The 26320-nt window shown below is 47.8% G+C and overlaps 1 protein-coding gene across 50 annotated transcripts in view; it reads left to right on the top strand.

Annotated features, from left to right (window-relative positions):
• Positions 1–26320, top strand: part of MAP4K4 (mitogen-activated protein kinase kinase kinase kinase 4) — a 174004-nt gene that overhangs the window by 106929 nt on the left and 40755 nt on the right. For all 50 annotated transcript variants that reach the window (XM_073790992.1, XM_073790991.1, XM_073791000.1 and 47 more), the window contains 9 exons: positions 5277–5402; positions 6505–6615; positions 10360–10450; positions 10876–11006; positions 13397–13451; positions 14877–14955; positions 18322–18497; positions 19742–19814; positions 21310–21520. In XM_073790992.1, the coding sequence (XP_073647093.1) occupies positions 5277–5402; positions 6505–6615; positions 10360–10450; positions 10876–11006; positions 13397–13451; positions 14877–14955; positions 18322–18497; positions 19742–19814; positions 21310–21520 (1053 nt within the window). The remainder of the gene's footprint in view (positions 1–5276; positions 5403–6504; positions 6616–10359; positions 10451–10875; positions 11007–13396; positions 13452–14876; positions 14956–18321; positions 18498–19741; positions 19815–21309; positions 21521–26320) is intronic.

The following is a 26320-nucleotide window of genomic DNA, read 5'->3' as shown; positions in this document are numbered from 1 at the left end:
ATTCGCCATGCTGTGCTTGTTGTTGAGGGGTCGTCCCAGAGGCGTGTCTTGGCCTCCTTGCAAGCACCAGTCTCCCCAGGTTTTTCGTGAGTGAGTGATGTTGAGGAAAATGGGTTGTCCGTGCCGTCCTGCACCGTCTCGTCACAGTCTGAAGTTACCACCCCGCCATGCCCATCCCGGGGGACGGCGCTGCTCTGTAGTTCTCTTCTTTACCACGCTGCTCTTAGGGCCCAGTCGAGTGACACAGCCTCGCTGAAATATAGCAGATTTCATAGAACACTTTGCTGAGTCAAGTAAAGTCCTACGTGGTGGTGTCTGTCGACAGAAAGAGCAGGTTAAGCGCTTCAGGGCCGTTAAGGTTAGACTTTGGGGTCTCAGAAGTCCATTGGCTCAGTAGCAAAACTAGGGAGCATGTCTTTTTGTCTGAAATGTGTTCAAGGCGGTATTCCTTGTTGAGTAAGATGTCGCGAGTGCAGCTATGTTAATTTTGTCATTTTTCTGTTGGGGTTTTTGTTCTGGAGCTGATGGGTCTTCTGAGATGGACGCGGATTAATTTTAAAGAACGTTCCATTCCTTCCTTCGACCAGATCCTGGACCTTCATTTTGCTCTAGAAGCTTCCCGGCAGAGTCGTGTTCGCCTCTGTCTGGTTGAATGATCAGTGAAGTTAAGTTGCAGAACTTTTCATATGTCTGAGTCATAAAAATTAATTTTGGTTAATTCAGCTTGGTGTGATACTGAATAACACTCTCAGGTGTCGCTGGGGTTTGCCAAGTCAAAGGTGATCTGCCCTCATTTCTCTGCCAGTTCACAGTCCCGTAAAGAAGGGTTTGGTAGTCGTTAACTAAAACAAGCTTGTAAACTTTTTTCTAAAATGGATATTCAATGGCTATTTTCATTCTAAGTATATACCTTTTGGTGGTGAAATCTGCCAGAGATGCTCGTGTATTTCATTTTATTAGTATTCTCTCCATCTAGTAAAGATAGAGTGAATAATGAATGGCCCTTCCTGTTTTTGTTCAGCTCTTAATGAGTAGGCTTAATTCTGTAAGGAGGGGCTGCTGGGGGGAGCACCCCCCAGACCTCCTGGGTCCTCCCAGTCGGGCTCATTGGAGGTCTGCCTGCTGGCAGTGGAAGGAGACAGAATTTTGGTAACAAGAGAGTTTAAACAACATTTTAAGGAGTCATTAAGAAACCCTACTAGTCCTATGCACTGCTCTGTGCTCAGACTGTGGAGTGGACAGGACTTTTCCTATGACTCCCAAACCCACAGCTGCTTTTGAAGATGACCACGATTCAGATGTACACTCCCCCCTCCCCCCCCCACCCTGTCCTCTAGCAGCCAAGGAAGGCAAAGGAAAACTCCTCCCTAGTCTTAGCCTGAGACAAAGACCTTTTCTGCCACTGGGGAGAGTCCAGAATGCTAATTGGCATCAGCTGCCTTAGATCACCGGGGGCTGGCAGCTGCCTCATCCCTGGAGGAGACCTCCCCAAATGTCCCCTCTCCTCTCTCAAGTGACCCTTAATTTTTTTTTTTTTCCATCTGTACGTGACTGTGGCCTCCTAAAGGGGAGGATGAAGGGCAGAGGCGTTTGGACTCGGCCGGGACACTTGGATATATCACAAAAAAGCTCCTCATGGAGCTTTGCTACATCCACTTTCTTTGCAAATGTGGGATTTGTCATCGCTTTTAAAATGCAGTTAGTCTGTTCTAAGTCTGTTTTCCGCTGTATCTTTTCTGGCAAAATGAGGTGTTTGTTTTTGGTGGTGGTGCGCATGCGTTTAAATACTGGAATGAGAACAGCAAACTTGTTTTCACCTAATGACTGAAGGGAGATTCGAACTCAGAAGTTGGTTCGTTATTACCCTAAAGACACCGTGTAAGACACTATATTATAAGCATTAGTCGTGATTAGGATTCCAGCTGCAGTTGGCTCCAAACTGTTGGTAGATTCTGCGTTTCTGATGCTTTTCCTCCGAGGTGGGCACTCATAATTAGACAGTGAATGACAGTTAGTGGTGCTGAGTGCCTTTTTCCTTTATAAACTGTGCAATAGCCATCTATTTGAAAATCAGAGAAGCCAGAGAAGGAATGTTTCAAAGTATATATAATCCTTATCCTGAAATGATGATTTGAGAGGACAGTATGTTTTCCTCTCAGTACTTGTAGTTCAGTTTCATCTGCTTCCAGGATTTGACTATTAAGACCCCGGAAGTATTCTGGCAAGAGACATCGATCTGATTACTGTATTTTCGGAAAATATTTGGATGTTTCAGTCATATTAGAAAAGCTGTTACCAGACTGTGTTTAAGCTGTTCTTATGTCATATTTCATTGTTTGTAACTTGCAGCCCAGTTTCGAAGATGTTACAGCCTGCGTCTCATGGTTGATGGTGAATCATAGTTTCGTTACGAAAAGTGATTGGGTGTCTGTCTGGCAGCATCTTAGGTTCAGGGAGATGTGTTGTGCCGTGATGGTCCTCCAACAGTATTGCCCGTGTGCATGTTAAGTGCTTTTCACACCGGTGAGCAGTACCGCATTTAAGCCTACGGGGATCTTTAAACGTGTAAGATGTGGGAGGATTTTAACTCAGTGGCTCCAGAAACCTCAGGTGCCGATGGAGGGTCTTGGTTGTTCTTACACAGAGCGGTGAACGCGTTAGATCCTGGAAGACACTGGTTTTTGTCACTAAAAGAAAACATATGTCAAAACCAGTCACAGTATGTCAAGACCCTTAATTATTGCTCAGGAAGCTGCTTGTGGGAGAACTGTAGGTAGCGTTTGCTTTCTGTCCAGAAGTGAAACCTACTGGCAGAGCATCACAGGGACTAAAGACCCTGGGGTGACTTAGGCAGCGTGGGGGGCGGGTGGAGGCCCCTAGGAAGGGTTAGGGAGGGAGCAATGAAGTCCCGCCTTCCGTCCGGGAAGACACACATTACTGCATGAAGTGAGTGGCTGCGCTCTCAGCACAGAAAATGAAAACCAGTAGTGTGTTGCTTTTTCCCTATTCTAGTTCAGCATTGTTCCTTTTGTTTTTGTTTAGTCTTTGTACCCCAGATCCTTACAGGTTTACTGGTTTTGGATAAGAGGAAAAAAATCATACCTTTAGTTGACTTTCTAATCCTGGAGTAACACCACCTCCTTTCCAGCAGGAGCGAGGCTGTGGCCAGACTCGCGCTCATTTTTGTTAGGAATGTGTCAGTCTCGACAGGCCTCGTTGGGGTGTCCTGGCTGCCCAGGAAGCCAGAGACTGTGGGCGGCAAGTCGTGAGCTGCGATCCAGAGAGAGCAGGGCCCCTGTGCCGGCAGGTGGTGGTCCTCCCACAGCATGGGCGCGAATGTGACGTAAGATACATCTGTGGATGGGTGGGGCTTCCTAATTCTGCTTGGGGTGTGCTTTCTTGTGCCCAGTATGAACAAAACCTGTTGCCCTTTACGTTTTATAGTATAAAGTTTCTACACTGTAAAGGCCCCAGATAGAGGGGTGTGATTGTGTAATACTAGCCAGGCTAAGCCCTGGTTTTGTTTAGAATTAAGCTACTTAATTATCCTAGTTGTTCAGCCTCTTATTGTTCATTGCGGCTTTAACCATGGCCATTGAAATTCATATGCATTTGGTGTGATTTACATATATATCGGTTTTGAATGAGAATTATTACACAGACTAGTGTCTAGACTGTGCTTGGCCATGTGACTCTGCTTCATATTTCTGTCATCGTCTGCCAAAGTCCCATGACAATCACGCCTGTCATCTGTATGCTGCAGTAGTCTCATACTTACGTAACTGGACCGAGCTGGAAGCCATCGCCGTGAGAATCACCGGTGTTGGATGATTACGTGTTTTCGTGGGTATTGGGTTTATTAATCAGTAATGACGAACTGAAAGTTGTTTTTAAAAAGACATTTTCTTTTTTCATTTGGTCTCACTGTTAATATCTAATTAATGATGTTGCCCTAAGAGCAGTGTTTGCAAACCAAACTTACTTTAGGTCTATGAGGCCTTATGAAAGGTTCTTGGAGATGCTAGGCTGCAACAGTAGGTTTTGTGTGTGTGCGTGTGTGCACGCACACGTGTGCATATACACGTACCTGTGTGGCTCAGAATCCCTGAGTCTTCCCTGGAGAGGGAAGGATATCAGCTAAAGTGGAAGGAGTGTGTCAGTGTAGAAAAGTCAGGAGGTTTTAGGGAACCACTCATCATTTCCTGTTGAAAATACATGAAATAAAGGGAATTCTAGAGATCTGGTTATGAGGCTTTGCTCAAAGATCTTCTTTATCTTCCCTCAAACACCCCTTTTCTAACCAAGGCAGGTTTTCCCTATTCCTGCACATTCTCTCTTTTTTCTCACTTTAATTCTGCTTTCCTCTCATTCTCGTGCTACCTGTAAACCTTTCTTTGGATGACTCTTTGCAGGTGGTTTGGCGTTACCCTCTCCCCGTGTCCGTGTGTGCAGCAGGGCACAGGATGCCCCCGATGATGCGGTTTTCCCCGGGGCAGGGTGGGGAGGGGTTGGTGTGGGAGAAGGCGGAGACCTCAACATTCACAAGAGCAACTTATTTTTATTTTCCGGACCTTTGTCACCACCTGTCCCCTTCATTCTCCCTCTAATCTTCTCATACAGACTCTTCATTTCTTCCTCTGCTTGTCTTATTTTAGTAAAGCAAGAGGCGGGGGGATGAGCCCAGTCTAGGGACAACCTGCCGCCACTGAGTGGTGTTTATGTTTCTGGGCTCCTGGACTGGCCCGAGTCTCTTGGGGGCGCTGTCCATCCAGGACCACAGGGTCCCTGAGCTTGGCCCCTGCCCCCGACCCAGGGTGATGGTGCTGTGTGATGCTCTCAGAGCTGAACCTTAAGTGCGTCGGACGATTTATACTCACAAATGTTCTCTAGAAAAGAAGCAGCCCTTGCTAGTCATTTGAAGTAGTATCAGCCAGTTTTCTTTTTCCTCCCATTTTTACAGATGAGCCAGTTGAGGCCCAGAGAAGTGGAGTGAATTGCCTGGGGTTACGTGGCCCGTGGAAGAGCCAGGCCACGCGTGCCCTCTGCCCCTGCTGCTTCCTGTTTCATCTTTACCTTTTGTGCTTGTATTTCTTCTTGCAGAGCTTGTAATCACATTTCAAAGGATGCGTCGCCGCAAGTCCCCGATTACTGGCACAAGAGTAAAGTGTCTCTCCCTTGCTGGAGGGGCTGGGAACGTCTGATTGCCTGCATGTGGAGAAAGTAAAATCCTGCATGTCATTCAAAAGCTGCACATTTTATTTTTATTTTTTTTTAAGGATGAAGAGGAGGAAATCAAGCTGGAGATAAATATGCTGAAGAAATATTCTCATCATAGAAATATTGCAACGTATTACGGTGCTTTCATTAAAAAGAGCCCCCCAGGACACGATGACCAACTCTGGGTAGGCGGACATTTCCTGAGCATTCTGGGGGGTTTCCTCTTTGTATTTAAAAGGGCATTAAGAACCTTCCGGGGGGGAGGGGAGAGAAAAGCAAAGAAAAAGGGGTAACATCTGGTATCTTCCCTGGCCTTCTCAGTGGAAGGTGTCCTGAATGTTTATTTTGGTGTTGATTTCACATCGCAGGAAAAAGAGTTAACTTGTGTTTTGGGAATAAAATGGCACATTAAAAAAAAAAAAGTAACAAAATAGCAAGGAAATTAGCTTGAAAATGAAAGCAATGTGATAAAAACTTGATGGAAATTAATTAGTGTGGAATCTCAACTAAATGCAGCTTTCTTTACTATGTTGGAATGAGGGACAAATTGCAAGAAAACAAACTTAGTTCAGTAATTTATTAAGAACAGTGGACTCCAGGGAAATTTGTAGATATTCAGCCGTATCTCTTATTGAATACATTTCTATTCAAGATGATGGCACCGAGATAGTGTCAGATCCAAACACAGTTAAATTTTTAGAATAGTTCAACTCAATTTATTTTGTAAGTACTTTGGAAATATACTTGTGTTCGTATTGTGGAAACATTTAGGTATTGTAAATAGTGTCTTTTAAAAAATGATGTGCTACTTAAAAATAGTGTTTCTCTTTTTAAAGAGAAAATTTTTAAACTGTACTAAACGCAGTTGATATAAAATAGTTTGAGAATCACGATGTGTGGAAAATAGAACAGTTTAGACACTGGCAAGTTGGAAAGCCTGTTAAGGGGTATTTAGATCAGATTTCTGATGAGTGGGCGTTGATTAGGAGCAAGCGGTCCACTTACATCTGTGCTCAGGAGAGAAGGGGGGCTTCAGGGCCTCTGCACGGACTGCGCCGTGGAACATGCAGACGCCGATCTCCTGGACCGGATGTCCGTGCCGAATAGATGGGGTGTGATGAGATATGCTCTCGGGAGTTCGGTGCCTCCACAATGGTCGTGCGCCCAGACCTTTAGGAAAGGAGGGGGGTTAGACTGCCCCCCGGCCTACCCGGTGTGTGCTGACATCTGTGATGCTCTGGCCACTGGGGGGACGTGTTGGCCGCAGCGTGTCTTGTCTCTCTCCAGCTTGTTATGGAGTTCTGCGGGGCCGGGTCCATCACAGACCTCGTGAAGAACACCAAGGGCAACACGCTCAAGGAGGACTGGATAGCCTACATCTCCAGGGAGATCCTGAGGGTAAGTGGGCACAGCCGAGGCAGCCAGGCGTGGGCTTGTGTTTCCATTTCCACTTGCCCGGCCCCGAGGGTTTCTGCGCATTGCTGCGACCTGTACAGGTTATCCTTTTCGTGACAGCCAAGGGTTCTGTATCACCAGCTGGCTTTGATAGTTTAAGCCACATCATGGTTTTGAGTCTGGCAAGTATCCAAAGAAACTAGACTTACAATAGCATTTTTTTTTTTTTTTTTTTTTTTTTTTTGGTATTTCTCTGAATTCATCCTGCAGTTATGAAGAAGAAAATCAGAGTGGAGAGGAGGAGAAATAATCCCTCACTCTTGTGTTTATGGGAATCGTGTGTCTAAGCTTATAAAGCAATATTAATGGTACTAAATGCTGGCTTTCAAAATCATCTTGTGGACTTCGGCATTAGCTGTTAGAATCTGTGACAGTATTTATGAGGAGCAGTTCTAATGTTTAATGTTATTTACAGCCAACTGGAAAGCTGGTTTATGTCAAAGCAAGTTCTTGGCTACCGTTTTAGCGGCTTCTAAACGATCCCTTTCAGTAGTAGAGCTGTCCTGACAGCACAGGCAGGGTGTTCGAAAATCTCGTATTGGAAAACGGCATGTGAGTTGCCGGTGGGCCTCTTGCCTCTGGGCAACCGGCTCAGGTTTTCTCTCTACTTTACCCCTCAATTACACACTTAAGTTACTTGGTTGGATTTCATTTACCGACCACATTTTAAAAATGAAGACTATGGAGTTGACCTGGAATCTAATTCTTACGTTTCTGTCACTAATAAAAAAAAATGTTACTTTATTTTTTATTTATAGATAAATTTACTCCACTTTTTACGTTTAAGTTTCATAGAGGACTACAGGTTTTAAAAAACGTTGTCTAGAATACAGAGGTAGTCTGAATTTCTTTTTATTTAGAAAGTTTACAAAGCCCTTGACAATAGACAATTCCCCTAGGAAAACCAGTTGTAGAGGGTGAGATGGGAGACCCCGTCTTCTTATCATCACATACAAGTTTCATTATAAAAATATCAAGATCCTTTTATGGTTATTATAGGAGACTTAACATGGGAAGCTAAGCCTCCTGCCCTGTACTGCTGTGAGGGAGTTCAGTGAGTGGGCAGGTGTGTTTATTATCTTGATAACGAAAACCTCAGGGTGGGCAGGAGAGAGCAGTGGCTAAGAGCATGGGCCTCAAGTGAGGTAGACTTGGGTTCGAGTCCTGTGGGCAGGAGAGAGCAGTGGCTAAGAGCATGGGCCCCAAGTGAGGTAGACTTGGGTTCGAGTCCTGCCTCTGTTGCTTACCTTTTGCACATCCCCTGCCAAGTTACTCAACTTTCCAGACTTACTTTCTTCATATGTAAAATCTCGGTCCCAGTCCTATGAAGGAAGTACCATTATTATGAGAAGTAAATGAGTTTCAGTGTCAGGAATCAGTTAATATAACACGTGGGTCGGTAACTAAGTGTATGCAACTGTTTTTCCACCATTGAACTCAAGACAGCATTTTTGGAAAGAAGCCCAGGTTGCTTGAGGCCCCAGATCAACCTGAACATAGTAGCTCAATGAACATCTTTTCAAGATGCAGCAGATGTTTTCCGCCCCCGTGGGCACCTGAAACGAGAGTTTCCTTCACGTCACTTCATCTAGGATGGGAATTTTTCCTACGACGAACGTCTAAATGGACTAACTTCAAACAGAAGCTTCTGGAAGAGTCAGTATCATGTACTCATGTGTGTTCGTCATGGGTCACGGGAGTCAGTGTTGGGAAAGAGAGAGCAGAGTGGTGAGAAGGCCGCTCGTGGGGAAGGAAAGCAGGGCGTCCCAGAGGCACGCCGGGGGCTGATTTCTGTGGTGACAGACCTCCTCGTTCCTTGGTGGACGGTAGAGTCAGTTGCTGTGGAGTGAAGATCTCAGCAGGTTGAGAGTTGTGGGCACGCGGGTCTCAGACGGCAGTAGAAAAGCTCTCCTGGGCCCACCGAGAGCCTCGAGACACGAAGCCGCGTGTTCCTTCCGGCCCGTTTCCACGGTCACCATCCACACGGCAGCCTCGCGTTTTCATAGAAACCAGCATAGATCATCCTGAGTGTGGGCAGTTACAGCCTCTCCCAACCGGCACCGAAGACGGCCTTTGACTGCTGCTTCATTCTGTGAATGCGACGGACTTACAGGACCGTGTTTCCGAGTTGTGGACCTTGATTCATTTGCTCTTGGACAGACGCTGACTGTGTACTGGACTTGCCACCTCTGCCGAAGTGGAAGGACTGTAGCTCACCATGGCGGGGGCGGTGGAACACGCCCTCCCTCCCAGGCCCTTCATTCAGGAAGACTGTGTCCGCTGCGCAGATCCTCGCGGCTCGGGCTCCTGCGCTGTACGAGCTGGCAGACACGCCAGCAGCGGGCCCTCCCAGAGGCAGTAACCGCAGCCCTAGGACAGGGATTGCTCGACAGGAACCAGAGTGCAGGCAGGCCACGTTCGTCTGAGAAGACGTGGCTGCTTAACGTCTGCTGCTAAGATAATTCTGGAGAAGTGTGAGAAGGGGGGCTTGTGAACATTAAGAGAATAAAAAATGAACTCAAGTAATAAAAGTAGGAATTACGAAAGAGGGAAGCTGCAGTTTTTCATCTCTTCTTCCGCTGTTCAAAGGTACACCGGGCTGAAAGGAGGGAGTTTCTTCCTAACGATACCATGAAGATGCCGTATACTTTTAGTGCTTTCCCCCCTACTTGGTGCTTTGTGGTGTAACACTGCACATCCCGAGTGCTGGAGAACACACAGAGCCATGGCATAAGCTCTCTTCTGTCTCACAGGCAGACTGGTAAATGATTTTAGAAACCCCCATGTTAGAAAAATGAATGTTCTAGGGCAGCTGTTACATTTAGTTCATAGCCTACAAGGTAACGATGACAATAAAACCCCACAAAGAAGTTAAACAGGACAAATCAAAGGAGTCGTTACTTCTCATCTGCGCTTTTTGAATTGAGACGTTGGGGAGTTAATAGGCTGCTTGTAGCTTAACGGAGGCAGGCTGTCGATTTGGCTTCTCTAGCTAAAGTCAGGACAAGTAAATGAGTTGTGAGAATGATGCCTTTTGGGCTTTCTGACCATATTTGGATGAAAACTGTATTTTTGTTCTCCCACCACCTCTCATCGGAGGCCTTCTCTGGGCTTCGTTCCAGATGCGAGGTCATCAGAAAGTGCTGTGTGCCCAGTAGGATTTATTTCCTTGGGAAAGAAAGATACTTGAACATAAAGCTCTTTTGATGGCAGACTTGTTTTGCACGTGGGGTGGAGGTCGGGTCGATCAGTAGTTAGCAGTTTGTCGCTCTTTGGTGGGAAAACCAGGCTGGATTCAAGGGCCAGACCTTAAAGCCCACTCCCGCCCTTTGCTTTTCCCCTGGGTGCGTGTAGTTCAGATCTGCCCCCAGGGTCGGCCATTGTAAGATAGGCGTGCAGCGTGGGAAAGGAGCCACCCTGCACACAAATAGCGCAAATGACAGCAGAGACACTGCGGATGGTCCTGCTGGGGAGCAGCTAGAAGGTGGTAACCCTGACCCATTGGGATCGTGGGTGCCTCTCTCTGTGTGGTGTCATGGGTGATGTCTTGCTGGAAGTGCACTGAGGTTGAATCTTATGTTCCCAGAAACTTCTGGCCTGTGTGCACACTTCATTATAAAGGGTGTGTTCTGGGCTAGTCCCTTGTAGCGACAGAGAACTAAATCCAGACCTGACTTTCCTGCTCAGGGACTGGCGCATCTCCACATCCATCACGTGATTCACCGGGACATCAAGGGCCAGAATGTATTGCTGACCGAGAACGCAGAGGTGAAGCTTGGTATGTGATGGGCGTGCCACGTGATCTAATACCCTGCCCCAGTGCAGTTAGCTGAAAACGTTACCCCGTTTCTCCTTCTGTCTTATTTAAGGCTTGGGAGCTGGGCTTACTGCTTAGTCTGGCTCCTGACTCCCTTCCCCCGTGCTCCTGGCTCATCCGGAAGTCCCTCTGGCGGTCGCTGTTGGGATGCTCAGGGAGGTGGCGGGTCCAGCGTCCCAGGAGCTCCCAGGCTGGTCGAGCGTCTGCCGTCTTGGTGGCTTGGCCCTGGGGAGGGTGCCCCTTATCCCTGTTGGTGGGAGGTTGCAGTCTGTGCAGCGTTTCTGTGTGGTTTACTCTGAAGGCCTCTGGTCCTCCCATTCTTCACCTTGCCGTCGACTGGTTTGTTAATTGTGTTCTCCTTCCCCTCCTTCCTCTTCCTGCCACAGTGGATTTTGGTGTGAGTGCTCAGCTGGACAGGACCGTGGGGAGGAGAAACACCTTCATAGGCACCCCGTACTGGATGGCTCCCGAGGTCATCGCCTGTGACGAGAACCCCGACGCCACCTATGATTACAGGGTGAGGCGCCGGCCCTGCCTTCCTGCGGGTGGGGCTCCGCCTCCAGTCCCCCTTCCTGCTGCTTCACTGAGGACCACATGGACCCCTGCTGCAGGGGCACCTCTGCTGGGACAGTATCTTGAGGCTGTTTTTTTTTAGTCCATTCTGCATCCCCCCCGTTCTGTTACTAAGTACGATGCTGCTTTCAAGGTGGGGTGGGGCTGTGTGTCACTCCGTTGTCGGTAGAAATTTTTTTGTCCTGAGTAAATTCAGTGCTTCTGCCCTGTTTGCCGTTCTTTTTAACTTGAAGGATATATTATAATCAGATATTTATTATTTTAAAAATACTGGCAATATATAGCAATAGCTTCGTCTGTGTGAAATTTTAGAGTGTTGTTAAAGAGCTTTGCAGCTTTGCTTTGGTCACAAATACATGTAAACTATTAGAGTGACCTCTAGGGACTTGTATCAATAATGCACTTTTTGATCCTGATGTAAAACCCATATTTGATCATCAGACTCGGGTTGAATATGTTTGTAAAAACTACTTAAAAATTCTGTCGCCTTAAGTAAATGAGTCAGAGTGGTTGATGTACGTGTTAATGATACTCACAATTGAGTTCCTATCTTACAGCACGCCAGTGTATTTAGTATTCATTACAAATACCCAACTACTGGAACTCGATGTGAGCCTGTGGTGGAGAGGAATATTTATTTTATGTTTTTATATGCTGAAATATTTTCAAATAGATTATAGACTTTAGAAGTTTTCACTCTTTGTTATGTCATTATGTATCTCTAAAATTTGAAAACCTTTCTAACGCATCCAAAATATTATCATACCTAAGTAAATTAAAAGTGATTCCTTAATGCAGAGTCCATAATTAGACCCAGCTCGTCTACACCTGGTTTGTCCAGACCAGTATTCAGTATAGGACAAGACGTTGTATTTGGTTGGTTGGTGGTTGAGTATCTTTCAGTGAAGACTATCACACCCTCTCCCCCAGCTCCCGCTTTCTGCATGACACTGCCTTGCTGAAGAGGCAGTGTTCCGCCCTTTAGATGTATCTTACCATTTCTGAATTTTAACTTTCCAGTCTTTGTCATGTCAGTTACCTTGTTTTCTGTGGACTGGAGAGGCTCCATTAGTATCGAGAAAAGCCTTCCGGGATCCCCTGAGAGGAGATGGGCGTCGTTTGTCTGCGTCACCCTAGGGAGCGTCAACGCCTGGTGGTCCCACCACGGATGCTGCCCATATTAGTTTCTGGTTAAGGTGGTGAATTGCTCTTTGGACCTGAGGGTGTAGAAAACTCCGTAAAAACAAGGGAGCAGTTCATGGGCCTCTTTATTCTTGTGATAAAACACATGTGCTTGAGTCTCCATAGCAGAGTTATAGGTTATTCAGGAAAACCCTGCAACGGAGCAACTTCAAGTAAATTTCTCTATTAGGATAGTGTCTAAACAAAAGAAGGCTAATGATGAAAAAACATCTGTTATCTGCTTTTAGAAAATCTTGTTTGGATTTTAAGAAATTAGCTGATAAAACCTCATCTGTCATCCAGTGTATATTGAATGCCTACCACATGGTAGTCACAACTCTGGGGATACAAAGGTGAATAACGGACAAACATACCTGTCCCCATGGAATTTGTATTTGAGTAGGGGAGAAAGCTAAAATTCAAATTTTAGGGAATTCCCTGGTGGTCCAGTGGTTAGGACGCCACGCTTCCACTGCAGGGGGTACGGGTTTGATCCCTGGTGGGGGAACTAAGATCCTTCAAGCCGCATGGCGTAGCCTAAAAAAAAAAGGAGTATAATTCAAATTTTAAAGTTAGTATTTTGGGGAATCGGAAGGGAAAGACTGCATGCACTTAACTTATCTCACACCCCTAAGTTTAAAGGAAGAGTAGAGAGACGTGGCAGCCTGATTCTGTTTAGTGAGCGAGGGTGGATTTTATTAATTCTTCTGAGGACCTTTCATAAAGAGTATTTTCTAGCCTTTAAACGTTTAACAGCATAGTTAAGTTCGAGATATTGTCATAAAACGTAAGAGTAAACATCTGTCTAGGCTGGGAGTCTAAATCATCAAATGCTTGGAAAGAAATGAAGAAATGATGAACTGCAGAGCCCACAGTGGGCGGGTAGGGAGAAGATGTAACGGGGAACCAACTTTGTTCAATCATAGATACGAGCGGTTCTAATTAACAATCAGTGTTGTCTTTATTGCATCTTTCATTCATTCTTTTGGAAGGTGTTCCTCCAGATGTGTTTGTGCTTTTAATTTCCTGGCGAACTTCCTTTTGGTTCGTACCCCACAGAATGCAAGTGCGTCATTTGTGTGAACGATCAGTAGTGGTGAGTTGGGGGCCTCACAGCAAGGACAGTGTCCTAACTTCCCGCTTTGTTTGCAGAGTGACCTGTGGTCCTGCGGCATCACAGCCATTGAGATGGCAGAAGGCGCTCCCCGTAAGTAGCTTGCGTTCCTTTTCAGCCCAGTTCTGTGTAACTTAAACCTAGTCTCAAGGCTTCAAAGAGAGTGGCTGCATGGATGAAACTGTTCCTGATGGGGCGTTCAGATGAAGGAATCATAAATACAGTGGAGGTTTCGATGTGAAAGGAATTCTAGGCATGCATTAGTCCTTTTGAAGATCTCCCTGAGGTCCGTGGGCTATGTTATCTTTTATTTAAGTTGTAATCAGACGTGTGACCTGAAATTATTCTGATGTCAGATAATACACAGTAATTTTTCTTTTTACAGTTTGAACTTAATATTCCGTGAAACTGGTCCTACCACAGGAAATTTCAGTATTTCTTACATTTTAACTTTACAAATAGAGGCACAGCCTTTTATCTGTGGAATAACTTTTTCCAGTATTATCTGTGTGAAGTTTTGCTTCTGCTTTGGATTAAATCAATGACAACTTCATGAAATTGATTTTTAATCAGGAACAGGGTAGAGTTTCAGAGAGCAAAGGGGAAAACAGCATTTTCTGCCAGTCCCCCTTTAAAAAAAAGTGTATACAAAGAATGTATAACTTCCTGATACATAGTCGCTGCTGAATAAATATTTGTTGAATGAATGATAAAAGACTGCCCACAGCTAAGGATTAGTTTGCACTGCAGAAGCGGCCGTCCGTCTTGATCACCACGTGCTCCCTTAACCGAGACGGGGAAGGACTGCCTGGCCCTTTGTCTCGGTTCTCTTTCACGGCAGGAACAGTAGTACCCTCCTTTTCTTTGGCCCCCATTTCCCAGCTGCCTTGTAAGAGTCTCGTGAAGGTGAATAAACACTCGGAAATACCTGATGTGACATACTCGTGTGTACACATGCACCTAACACGCCTTTGTTGGGCAAGTGATCGGAGAACAGGCAGTCATTGCACAGAATTAAACAGTCCCACCTGGCCCCCGTTTTTGCTCTTCCGTAGGCACACTCGCTCTAACAACCAGCAGCGAGCGTTCCTGAAGGGCTTAACGCATCTGTGTTCCAGGTGTTGTGTGAAGGCCTTTACGACCGAGTCTAATTTAATCCTCACAACAACCCTGGGAAAATAAAGTTATCTCATTGTCATCTGATAGATGGTGTAGCAACTTAAGCTGTTAACTCCTTTAGGACGTTGAATCAATATTTAGCTTTGATTTATGAAAACTTTCCAATGTCTGTTTGAAATTGTATGTTCTTCTCGTTGCGCTTTCCCTCCTCGTATTTTGCTGTGTTTAAGTGGGGTATTCAGGGTACGCCCTCAGCTGTATAACTAGATGTGCAGACTGCCTGACGTAAAGCATGCCGCTCAGACCATGGGCAGATCAGGCGACGGGCAGAGCGCGTGCCCCTAGAGATCAAGAATGAGTAACCTGAGTACGTACTGACACGCCCTCTCCTCTCCCCAGCTCTCTGTGACATGCATCCCATGAGAGCACTGTTTCTCATCCCCAGAAACCCTCCTCCCCGGCTGAAGTCCAAAAAATGGTAAGCTGTGTGTGCTTTGTTGTTGCTGTTTTTTTCCTTTTTAAAAAAAAAAAAATCGTTCCTTTTTCTAGTTCGACTTCAAGGCAAAATTCTGGCCATTCTGAGTCCAAAAGAACACAAGAGCCAGTGCCCCAGAACACCAGTTAAAAAGTGTTGTATCGCTTTATTTTTTAATGTTTCTTTTCCTTGATCAGTTGTGCTTGAATGATACAGTAGTGACAAGCCACCCTGTGAAACAAGAACACGTTAAAGAAAAAGGTTCCATTTTAATACTTAAACATACCTCTCAGTGTAATGTTTCTAAGCATCTTTACATTAAGAAGCAAAGCTGTGTTGACTTGTAGTTCCTCAGTTGAAGTAATATCTTAAAATTCATGGACTGGTTTACTGTAGTTATTGCAGAACTTTGAAGTCAGATGGGCCCCTGTCGTCCCAGCAGCCTGCGTTGGAGGAGGGGTCCTCTCCCTGGGCCACCCCCTTCCTTCTCCCTCCTTGCGCATCTGCTAAACAGAATTGATGCCAGGGAGGGAGACGGTGACGACCTCCGTGCAGGAAAGCGTTAAGTGCAGCTGTGTGGGGTGAAGCTGGTTTGGTGTAGTTTTAAAATCTCGGAGGGAAAGGGCAGTGCTTTGTGTTCTCACTTGAGCATTCTGCCCACTTGTTTCCTCCCAAGGGTTCCTTTGAGTCCTTTCCTGTCGATTCGCGTCTGCACTCGGGCCCTCATGCACTCGGGCCCTCCCTCCCTCCCTCCCTCCCTCCTTTGCCGTTCCTGTTTCCTGGGCTCTGCTGTTTGTCTTACCTACTGTGGGTTTTTTTTTCCTTTCTGAAACTGTTCTCATGAGTTTTCCAGGTGGTGTTGTCTCTTCTTAGGTTCTTGATTCTGATTCTGAAATAGGCCAGAGATCTCCATTTCAGGCTCCTTCTCTCCCGGCCTCGGTCTTCCGGCTGTCAGGGCGTCGTGAGGCCTCTCTCCCATCGTGGGTGTGGACATGCACATGTACCGCCGCTCGTTTCTTTCCTGCTTCTCCCTGCCCTCCCCATGCTTTCCCCACCTTTGTCTGCTGGCGGGGTTTCCTCCTTTATCCCGTCTTTCACCACATTCAGCTCTGGGGAACCTAGGCCGTCTTGTTCCACTTAACCAGTTCTTGGCGAGGTTCTTTAAGGCGGGACGGGTGCAACGATTTAGCCCCGGTTGGTCTCCTGTGTTACAACATGATAACCGGGGGCGTCCATGGGTGGCCAGTAGATGTCACCAGGGAGTAAGCTGCGGGGCTGGGTGCCACTTCGTCTGGCGCCTGCTGAACTGAAGGACGCTCACTTTCCCCTTTCTTTTTCTCTGTCAGGTTTTATTAAAGCGAGTTGCTGCTTCACCTTCGGGGTATTTCACAGTTTTGTCAGTCGGCCCCCACTCTGTCCATGACTTGCGGGTTTGCATTAACCACTGTGTCTGTATAGTGCAGTGAGCTGAAGAGACGGATGTAGATGACAGTAGATCCTGCCTGTGCTCTCCCACCAAACTTCCTCTACCTGAGCTGGGTTGGATGCATTCTCGGCGGTTCATGTCACTGCCTCATTTCACCCAGGTGTTCTAAGGGGGAGAGGGTTACAGACAGGAAGTCCTTCTTCCTTTACGGTCGCTGTCTTCCTGTCCACCAGATGTAAATTTCCACGACTGTTTTTGGAGAAGCGGCCTTTAAAAGACGATTAGTGAACTCTCTTTCAGCAGAACCTGGTCATCGACTTTCAAGAATACATTGCAGATCATCGATTCTCAGATGTTAATCTGTACACGGCACATGAGAATCCCTTTGGAATTTTTTCACTTAGGGCTCCAACCTCAAAGTTTCTAGTTTCTTAAGTTTGAGGAGTGACCCAGGCATTTGTATTTTTAATAAACTCCCAAAATGATCTTTGTGGGCAGTGGGGTTTGGGAATCTGTGTGCTAAGAGCATTCCATCCCTGCTGTGTCGAATCCTCTGCATTCTTCCTTAACCATAGACTAAAGTCACAACTTGAGGGCCCTTCTCTGAGCTGACCTGGCCTCTCTCTTTTACCCTTTTCCACTTTCCATACTAGTGGCAGAAAACAACCCACTGTTCCCTGTAGTACTCCTCTGCCTTGTTCCTGTGCTTTCTGTTCCTCTGGAACAGTGGCTTTTCTCTCCCATCTTTGGAATGGCAGAGATCCTCCTTTTTCTTGATGTCTGACCCACTCCACTGTCGGCAGTGGTTCTTCTCTCGTCCTCGCGGTTTGAGTATACATCCGCTATTGTGTGTACATACGTTATTTCCTATGTGTATCTCTTACAGAGCCTAGCATAAACAAACGTACGTCGTTGACACATAAATATTTGTTGAATTGAACAAAAATAGTAAGTTTGAGTAGAAACAGAAGACAATACAAATGATTCTTAAAAGCAGTGAAATAACTGGAAAGGACTGAACTAATTCTTTCTCAACCACATTTTTAAAGACTGAATAACTCATTCATTCAACAAAAATTTATTACATACCTATTGTAGTCTACATGCTCAGAGTTGGGCATTGCTGACAAATGGAGAAGTTAGGAACCAGGCCTGGCCTGTACCGTTTTAAACCAGGAGGAGAGAGAGAAACATAAACGTGACGTGTGCAGTGTGTTACCTGCAGACAAGCCCAGAGGAAAGGCTCCTGACCTGGGGAGGGCGGGGTGCAGTGTTGCCGGGAAAGGCTTACCGGCGGGAGGGTGTCTGAGCTGAGTCTCGAAGGACAGGGTGGGTAAGAGTGCGTCAGCCGAGGCTAGGGAGGGGGTCACTGTGAGCCAGAAATGGAGAAACAGGCAAAAATAAAGTGGCTGGTGGGGTAAACGTTAACTGCAGGGTCATTGCCCCCCACCCCCCTCAGCACTATTATTTCTGCCTCTGAACGTTAAGCGTAGAGAACTGATACGTAAACCAGCCTGAAACTGATGGCAACGTCGCAGTGACAGGATCAAGCCCCGAGTCACTTACTCGGCTCCCTTTCTTACTCTGTGTCTGTCCTTGTCTTAGAGGATCCCGCCGTCTCTCCTCTGCCATCTTTACGTTAGCAAAGACCTCCCTTTACTCCCTGGCCTCCACTACCCCGTGACGACACGGTCAGAAAGCAGCAGTAACTCCAGCTGCCTCCGAGGCCCCCCGTGTGTGGCGCGACTCCTAAACCGTGTTGAAGTGACGCTCCGGGCCCCGTGGTCCCAGCTTTGTTCCTTGTTTTATCCCTGTGCCTTTGCAGCATTGTTCACAGTGAATTCTGGAGCCCTGCTCTGTTTGCAAGCTTGTAAGTTACTGGTAGTTTGGAGCTTTGCTCTTTGTGGTAGAAATTTGATGATCTTTTTTACTTCCTCTTCTAGGTCAAAGAAATTTTTTAGTTTTATAGAAGGGTGCCTGGTGAAGAATTACATGCAGCGGCCCTCCACAGAGCAGCTTCTGAAACATCCTTTTATCAGGGACCAGCCGAATGAAAGGCAGGTTAGGATCCAGCTTAAGGACCATATAGACCGGACCAGGAAGAAGAGAGGAGAGAAAGGTATTAAACCTGTTTTTATTTTCATCTTAAAAAACAGTTGTTTAGGTTTTTGCCAACCAGAGTAGGTTATTATTCCTTTCCCACCCGCGTTCGTGTCCACCTGGCCGGAGCTCGAGTGGTCTGTCTCTGCTCTGCGCCCGGGGACGGGCCGAGGGGGCAGCTTGGCTCCGGCACAGGGGACCGGCGCTGTGCAGCGCATTGCCAGGCTGACACTGGGTAGTGGGCACTGTGGCCAGTCAGCACTCGATGCCGTCCTGCTCCTCGGGGGCACGTCTTCGTGGCTGTGCTTTTTAACTTCATCGTGGACCTTGTGTTCTGTCTGCGTCAGGCGGGGCTCCGAGCATCGGCGGGGAACATCACCGTCCATGTGCTGTCCCGTTCCTCTCCTGCTCGGGAGCCCCAGGGTTTCCTGCACTTCATGGGGGTGGTGTGGTGAGGCCCGGGCCCCGTCGGCCTGACTGCTTTTCTGTCTTCACTGCACAACATGAACATTCGCTTTGCTGATTACGTAAGATTCCATTTGGTCCCCAGTGTCTGGGTTTCCTATCCTGACGTGTTCTGTGTCCACCTGCCTGGATTCAACGGTGCCTCCTGCCCAGCAGCGCGCAGGCCAGGCTTCACCACCGTCTTCTCTAGACCTTCTTCTCTGGGGCCCCTGGCTCCCATTGACCTTCCTGTTCTGTGAATTCTTAACAGGAACTTTACAGAACGACGCTGGATAACAGGCAACCCGTTGCTGAATTTTTTTTTTTGACACTCCAAGTTCAGGGCCAAAGAAGAAACTAACAAAGAGCAAGTTCAGGGCAATCCCCGAGTGCTGAAAGTAACCAGACACAGTCCTTATTGCCTTGGTTTGGGCAGTTCATCTCTTTCTTTCGAGTTTTGGCATCAGAGTGGACTTTGTGAATTTGCTGATGCTCCGGGACCACTTTTCTTAGGTGTCAAGGGCTCTGGGGCCCCTCTCACAGCCCTGTCCCCGCATAGCCGTGCGTCCCACAGGGGACTGTCTGGAATACAAGAGAATCTGCTCTTCTGTGGGAAGTACGGCCGGCCCAGGGCACGAGCACCGTTCACGGTGGGAATTGGTGTCACGCCCCTCCTACCCCCACGTTCTCCACACACTTTACTATTTTCTCAAAGAATATACGGTTTTCATTGGCGGTGATGCCCTCGGAGACGCTCACCTGTACACGCGGTGTCACGCTTTGTGAACTGACTCGTTTATCTTGTCCTTTTCTTTACAGATGAGACCGAGTACGAGTACAGCGGGAGTGAGGAGGAGGAGGAGGAGGCGCCGGAGCAGGAGGGGGAGCCCAGGTAGAGGCGGGGCGCCCGCGACCCTGCTCCTCGGGGGTGCCGGGGCTGCGGGAGATGCCCGGGCAGCGGGAAGGAGTCGGCAGTTACTCTGAAAGTGCCTTGGTATCTTGCATTCTTCTGTTCTTTCAAAGACTCCTATAAACATTCTCGGCCTCTGGAGCCCCTGACCCCGTGGTTCTTTACCGAGACTGCATTGCTTCCTGTTCCCCCGGTCAATTGGAAACACGCAGGTTGTGTCTGGTCCTGGGGAAGGGGAGCTCGCCACTGGCGTTACTTGCTCCAGCAGGTGTGGATGGAAGACGTCTTGTAGCGTATGAAGCAGGCCTGCACACACACAGTTTCCTGCTCATGGGCTAGCAGGGCCCCCTTTGAAAACACTGGAGTCTCTCCCAAGACTTGTTGGTTGGTTGGTTGGTTGGTTGGTTTTGTTCTTCCCGCCGGCGTGGTCGTCGGCATTTCATTGCCTCTATTGGGAGTGATATTCTGTCCTGATCCACTTCATAGTCGTTTTGGTCATCTCTGGCTCCCCGAGGTACAGTGAAGCAGAAGCTTGAAGATGTGGTAGCATGAACCTCACAGCGACTCATTAATCAGGGAAGAGAGGATTTAAAGTCTTTGATAATGGTCTTGCCTGCCTGGTGTTCAAGCTGCAGCTACACGTAGCTGACCAGCTAGACAAAAGGAGGGTAGGGACGGTGGTTCGAGAGACCTGTGGGGACCTGTGTGCAGAGAATGGGAGTTTGAAGAGAGCATATCAAGAGAGAAGAGAATTTATTGAAAAAAACTCCATAGTTACATAAAAGATTTGAATCCATCAGAGACTAAGATTTTTAGAGTAATTTGAACTGATTGCAGGAGCAATATAATTGTGTTGGGTTAGGGACGCGATATAACGAAAGAAGCAGTTTAGGAAGATTGATTTGCCATTTGTTCTGGGAGTTTTGAAAGCGGAGAAGTGACTCTCAGCCGGGGGACCACCTAGGAGTGACGCTAATTTTTCTGTGTGGTGGCTCATCCTTGGGACCCACCTGGGCTCAGCCGCCGGCCTTGCAAGTAGAGAGAGTGGGAGGGGAGAGCTGACAAGGCATGCTGGGCCGCGTGGAGAAGGCGAGGGGATGGCCAGTGCTGGAGATTGCTCTGGTATTACCGCCCGGGCAATCCCGGGACGTGATGCTGCTGTTTCTGGTGGGAAGCAGGGCGGTCACAGAGGGTCTAATGACGTGTGACAGGAGGTGGTTTCAGCTCTTCATCGCAATTTCAGTTGATGGGAGAGTCCCACGTGGAGATGTCCTGTCAAACGTCCAGGACAGAGTTTTAAGATATTTATGAGACGGTGAAAGAAGGGGTGAAAGAAGGGGTGATGCTACTGAGTCGAAGGCTCGTTACCCCCGTGGGTTTGTTAGTTTGTTGGGTCCTGGGCTGGGAGGAGCTCGGGAGAGGCGGGGCGTGGGCGTGGAGTGGCCCGCGCCCCTTAGAGCCCCGCTTCCTCCTGCAGCTCCATCGTCAACGTGCCTGGCGAGTCCACGCTGCGCCGGGACTTCCTGAGGCTGCAGCAGGAGAACAAGGAGCGCTCCGAGGCCCTGAGGCGGCAGCAGCTCCTGCAGGAGCAGCAGCTCAGGGAGCAGGAGGAATACAAGAGGCAGCTGCTGGCGGAGAGACAGAAGCGGATCGAGCAGCAGAAGGAGCAGCGGCGACGGCTGGAAGAGGTGGGGGCGCGCGGGCCAGAGCCGGGGTCCCGGTCTTTGTTCACAGGCGTGGCCAGATGCCCAAAGGACCATTCTCCGTGGCCTCGTGAGGCAGGTCGTGCCTCTCCCCGGCCTGGCCAGTGAGGTCCCCTCTGAAGGGAAGGTGTGCTCGCGCACCGGCGGGACCTTGCGCTCCCGGAGGCCCGAGACCTGTTTTCCCTTCTTTTGTAAACGTCAGGGACCTGCCCCCAGTTACTCATCCTATTTGTGTGGGACGCAGGGCCCAGAGGTGGCGTCGCCCTGGCTCCGTGGAGGCCATGTACGCTACAGTCTGAGTTGGCCAGCTCGGCCTTGACCTCATTTCCATCCCACCCTTGGCCTCTGGGTCCCACGTGGGGTGTGCATATTTTTCTGAAAACATACGTACACAGGAAAAACACTTTTCTACAAATTCCTTAACTTTAGGTACGTTAAAGAGTAAGGGTTGAAGAAGAGAATTATATTGGGCATGATACAAATGCTATTCTGTAATCTAGCCATAGTGCTGGCATTAGTTACTTGTTGGGGCGGGGGACACATTTTGTACCACCTGCTTGTTGTTTTTGTTTGTTTTTGGCTGCGTTGGGTCTTCGTGGCCGCGAGGGCTTTCTCTAGTTGCGGCGAGCGGGGGTTGCTCTTTGTTGCGGTGCGCGGGCTTCTCATTGCGGTGGCTTCTCTTGTCGCGGAGCACGGGCTCTAGGCACGTGGGCTCAGTAGTTGTGGCACATGGGCTCTAGAGCGCAGGCTCAGTAGTTGTGGCAGCACGGGCTTAGTTGCTCCAGAGCACGTGGCATCTTCCTGGACCAGGGCTTGAACCTGTGTCCCCTGCATTGGCAGGCGGATTCTTAACCACTGCGCCACCAGGGAAGTCCCCCACCTGCTCGTTTAATTCATTAATACTATCAACGTTGGTAATATGGTTACCCACAGCTTTTCCATTTTTAATTCACGAAGACATTATTTCCCTACATTTCACCTGGGGATCAAAAGAGTCTTTTTTCATTTCCTGGTTGCCTTTTACTATATATATCACAGCTTCAGATTTCCCATTCATAGTAGTTTGTTTCCGTTTAATTCATACATCTTATTGTTTCACCTTTGTCCTTCATGCCAGAAAAAGAACCCAAAACAACAGTAAAGCCATGTGTTGATACTATACAGTGGAGTTTAAGTTAAACGACGACACATGCTTTTTCCCACGTTACTTAAGGGTACATTTTGTGGGGAGAATCTTTGCTTCGTTTTGTGTGTTTATGGTCTGAATTCTGAAACTTCACAGTCTGCCCTGGTTTAGAAAACCAGTGTGTGTCTAACTAAGGAGACTGGAAGTATTCGGCCAGCGCTTTGGAAGAAAGCACAGGGCACAACCTTGCTCTGTGGGAGGGGCAGCATTGCTATTTATGTAACTTTCTGCAGTTTGTTTGCAAACTCTCTTCTAATATTTTAAGACTCAGTGGTCTTTGAACATAACAGAAACCTTGAGTGGTTCCGAGGTTTTTCAGGCTGTACATGGACCGTGTGTGCTCAGTACACAAGAGTGCTTGAGCGTTGAGGCTGTGGCTGTTTCCAGTGGCCTCTTTATGCAGTGTCCTCCACTGTCCTTTCTAATCCTGGGCTGTACTTCAGCTCAGGGATGCAGGGGAGTTTGGTGGTGTATACCTTGAAGGATCAAGGACTGGGTCAGCTGGAGCCCCTTTCTAACACAGGCCCTGGAAACTGCTTTCAGGCCTAGTGACAGCGAGATAGGTGTCCGTCATCCAGGCCCTGGACATGATAGGGAGTGAGGATTACGGGGTTAGGCCAGCGATGGCTCAAGGAAAGGAGAGGTTTTAAAGTGATTTGTTCTGTCAGCTAAATAGAGGCTAGAGAATCGGGGTTGTCAGCTAAGTGAGAACGTGGCAGTTTACTGGCTTCAGTTAGCCTGTAATTTCAGCTTCTCAGTGAAAGTTCAAACGCGCAGTCACCTCTTTAAACCTCTTAATCAGGGCAGATGGAGCAGGGTCCTGGAACGGTGGTGTTTGCAGGAACAGAATCCACTGATGTGGGTTCTTGGTGATCCAGCGCCTTTTTGTCAGCCTGGTAATTAAGGCCCCAGGAAGTGGTTTGGGAATATTTGCGCCATAAATGATTTGTAGCCCTTTACTGGCGTTAAAGGTATGAGGAATAGGGATTCCTTTTGTTATTATTAACAAAGTAGATAAAGATGGTCATCTTCACTCAAAAGATAAATGATGCTTAAAACTGAAAGGTGATCACTTTCTATCAGCGACTGGCAAAAAAAAGGTCCCAAAGTTGAGGCTGTAGGGAAACAGTGGAGATGTTCCTTTCTCTGAAAGAGCCATCAGATCCGGTGTATGGGGGCTAAGGGCTTCTCCGCAGCCCCTACTGTCTCAGAACCTCGCCGCAGGTAGGGGGAGCGGTCTGCCCGTCGTCTGTAAGAAGTCCATGTGGTACCTTCATCCTCCGCTCTTGCTTGGTGCCCGTCGAGAGTTGCTGCTGCCGGGATCTCTCTGCTTTGTTTCTCTTGCTTTCTCTTCCTTGGCTCCTGTGTGAACTGGAGATCTTGGAAGTCCTCGTAGATATTTTCAAGTCTGTCTGCCAGTTTTGCTGAAAATGATGTTTCTGAGTTTTCTTGTTGCTTTTGGATGGTCCCAGGAGGAAAGTGGGAGCGTGCTGAGCTCACGCGGCTGAGTTCACACTGGTGGCTTCGTCCCCTCCTCTCCTGCCCCTGACACTTGTCCTTCTCTTCTGGGTGCTCAGTGTTTTCTCAGCTTACTCGAAGTTTGTTACCCAGATTCATTGCCCCGTGTGATAATGATCTCCCTCTACTGAAAAGTTTTAATATTACTCTATTACCTTTTATAGGTAGATGCATCATCACATCTTTGGATCACTTTGGTAGAGCTTTGCCTCTAGCTAATTTTTTTTTCCCCACCCTGGCCAGCTTTTTCTCCCAGTCTTTTCTTTTTTCTGTTCTTGTTTTTTTTTTTTGAGCAGAAGTGAAGATTATTTCATCATACTGTCATTTTATCCTAATGGTTTTGTGCTCTTTCTTTTCATTGACTCTTGCCTTGGTACCTGCTACCGACTCCTCCCATTCCTGTGACATCCACACATGGATCACATCTGCTCATTCCTCGTCTAAGTTTAAGAGAAATATTATACAAGACGTCCTGGAGAAAACCGCATTAGTGATCTAAGTTAAGGTGACTTTGTTAGCTGCTGTACTTTGGATATGTTTTTGAACCTGTTACATATTGAAATCACTTATGTCCTAATTCATAATTTTTCAGTTTTGACCTCGTGGAGACTGTCAGATTATTAGTAAAAGCAAGATACATTTGTCAGTGGTTTGGTGTGCTACTTGATTCAAAAAAAAGAAAGAACATTTCTTAGGGAAGATTTGTTTTTAGCAAACCTATGATACTATTATAACAACAGCACATTAAAAAAACTGCATAATCTTTTTATTAGAGATAAGAGACAAAAACTTTTCATTTGAGGTTAGAACTTATCCTTTTCTTAAAAACAAAAGACGAGAAAAGGGAGAACTGCAATTCCCTGTGTGTTCCCCATCTCACCCGTTTGTGAAGATGACTCTGGGTTCTGCAGACTTGGAACCCGGCCAGGGACTTCACTTAGAGGGCCGAGTCCCCTTTTCTGCTGCTTGCGTCTCCCTTTCTGTTCTTGAACTGCTGGTAGGATGTTCAGCCTCCCCACTGTCGGAATTTTTCTGCAGGTATTTAAAACAATAATCCCTTCTCTTTACGATCTGCCCGAGTTTTCGGCCCCGGAGATGCCGTAGTCCCTGTGCTCTGGGTCTCAGCTTCCTGCAGAGAGGGGCGTGCGTGTGGGTGTGCGACCAGCACCTCCTCCCTCTGCTTTTCTTCCACCAAGAGGACACATGCTTACATTCGTCTCTCTTGTTTCTGCAGATCCCATAGTGACCCCAGTTTTAGAGAGGTGGGTGAAAGTGGAAGAAATTAAATACAAAGTAAAGCAAGAGAAAAAATTTTGTCTGACACCCCAGGCTTTGCACTTTAGACGTGCACCAAGCTCAGCTCAACACAGCGGAGGTGTGGGTGGTCGTGTGTGCGCGCGCGCGCGTGCAGGTCAGGATGGCGGGGCAGGGCGGGGCAGCGCAGCCCTGAAGGCGATGCTGCTCCTGCCCTGGGCTAATGGCGTGGAGCTGTCCCGACTTCCCAGCCTACCCTCCTTGCTTGTGAGGAGCCTGTTTGTGTTGGCCGTGGACAAATGTCGGGCGTTTTACGTGGGTGGGCTTAATGGAGGCCCTGGGGGCTGCTGCGGAGGCTGAACACGAACCTTCAGGCTCAGTCAGGGGAAGTCAGCGCCTCTGTAGGGGGAGCCGTGTTTGAGCCCTGACCCGGAAGGCCTGACTTGCTTCCTTTTTTCTTTGCCGCACGTGGCTGTCTTTTGGTCTCCGCACTTGCAGGAGAGCTTTCACCTGTAAAATGAGCCCATCTGGCCCAGCGGAGGTGCGATGCCTTTTTTTTAAAAAAAGAGCGATGACTTTTAAGAAAAAAAAAGAGAGAGAGAGAGAGAAAAGAACATTTGCATGAAGTGGGGTTCGTCTTGAAGCTAAATTGTAACACTAGGAAAGCCTGGAGCGTTCTAAGAAAAAACGGAGCGAGCCGTGGCAGGCACCTGTGGTTGTCTCTTGGCTGTGAGATCTCAGAGGGACAGTGCCGGGGACCCCCCAGCGTGTCCTCACCCCTCTGCCCACACAGAGGCCCCTGCTGGGCGCCTCACTCGTGTCTGACG

The sequence above is a fragment of the Tursiops truncatus genome, chromosome 14 (assembly GCF_011762595.2).
Source record: "Tursiops truncatus isolate mTurTru1 chromosome 14, mTurTru1.mat.Y, whole genome shotgun sequence".
NCBI classification, from domain to species: Eukaryota; Metazoa; Chordata; class Mammalia; order Artiodactyla; family Delphinidae; genus Tursiops; species Tursiops truncatus.
Note: the sequence above shows the minus strand (reverse complement) of the source record. Positions and strands in the feature narration are given on the sequence as shown.